At 47.4% G+C, this 1,121-nt stretch overlaps 1 protein-coding gene across 1 annotated transcript; it reads right to left on the reverse strand.

The window, feature by feature from the left end:
• Nucleotides 1–17: 17 nt before the first annotated feature.
• LOC112140452 (DNA polymerase delta subunit 4-like) lies at nt 18–729 on the reverse strand (the record flags this gene model as incomplete). Its single annotated transcript, XM_024263415.2, has 2 exons — nt 573–729; nt 18–161 (listed from the first exon to the last, which is right to left on the reverse strand). Coding segments are annotated over exons 1-2 (292 nt in total), but the record flags the coding sequence as incomplete, so codon positions are not given.
• Between the last annotated feature and the right edge of the window lie 392 nt (nt 730–1,121).

The following is a 1,121-nucleotide window of genomic DNA, read 5'->3' on the forward strand; positions in this document are numbered from 1 at the left end:
CCCCCAGGGCAGCAGACTGCAGGCCTGCCCCCCTTTAAAGCTCTCAGTCATCTCATTTGATGCATTTGCGCCCACACCTGTGCACGGTCCAAATCTCCAGTTCAGGTCAAAGTCTCTGAGCTTCTGCAGCGCCTCCTGCTGGACGGGATCTGCAACCTCTTCTGCAGAAACAAAACTGGTTTCAAATCAAAGAAATAAACCGTCTGGATCTTAAAACGGACGTTTTTTTTTCTGTTTTGAATGTCTGAAACAAACTTTTGTCGTCGTTTTTTTCCATCTAATTCACAGTTTGTCTTCACTATTTGTCCAGATTTGACTCAGAAAAACTTGGAGCATGTTTCCTCCAATAGGAGGAGACTCTTTGATCACAGCTGCTGGTAGAAACCGACGCTGTCGGTCTAACGACCAATCAGATGATGCCGTTGATCTGGACCGCCGTTCTATGACCTCCGGGTCCACACGTCCCAGTAGAGACGCCGTGGAGACACTTCTGGTCTTTGGGTCTGGGGTTCACGTGCTGCTGAAGGCTCAGGTGTGCACGTCACACTCAGTGAACTCCAGGAGAACCCCACCTGTCTGAGGGGGCGGCGGCGTGGGGCTCTTCTCCTGCTTCCCTCCTCTCTTCTTTTTCTTCACCACCTTGAAGGAGTCGGTGATGAGTCCCCGCTTGGTCGTCATGGTGACCGACTGTTGTGATGACAGAAACTTCAAATGTTTCATAATCTCTCACTGAAGCCAAACAGGAAGTAGCGTTACGATGCTGCTGGATCGACGACTGCGCCCTGTAAGTTACTTAGATTACTCGGTTATTTAAGAGTAATCCCTCGTCTGACCGTTACTCCCTCAGAGTTAGATGTGCTGCACGATCACGTTCTATAAAATCTCCACAGAAGCGTCAGCATCCTCCTCTCAGGACTAACAGGTTAAAGTTACTCTAGTGAGAAACAAAAAGAACCACAAACAAATCCACAAAAACAGGTAAATGTTTTCTTCTGACGTGAAGGTTAAATTATGATCCTGCTGCTCCGAATGACAACTTTTAATCTGTAGATAAAACCAGCATGACTGAGAATATAATATACGAGATTACTGAGAGACCCTCTGCTCTCCTGCAACATCAC

This window comes from Oryzias melastigma, unplaced genomic scaffold (assembly GCF_002922805.2).
Source record: "Oryzias melastigma strain HK-1 unplaced genomic scaffold, ASM292280v2 sc07888, whole genome shotgun sequence".
NCBI lineage: Eukaryota > Metazoa > Chordata > Actinopteri > Beloniformes > Adrianichthyidae > Oryzias > Oryzias melastigma.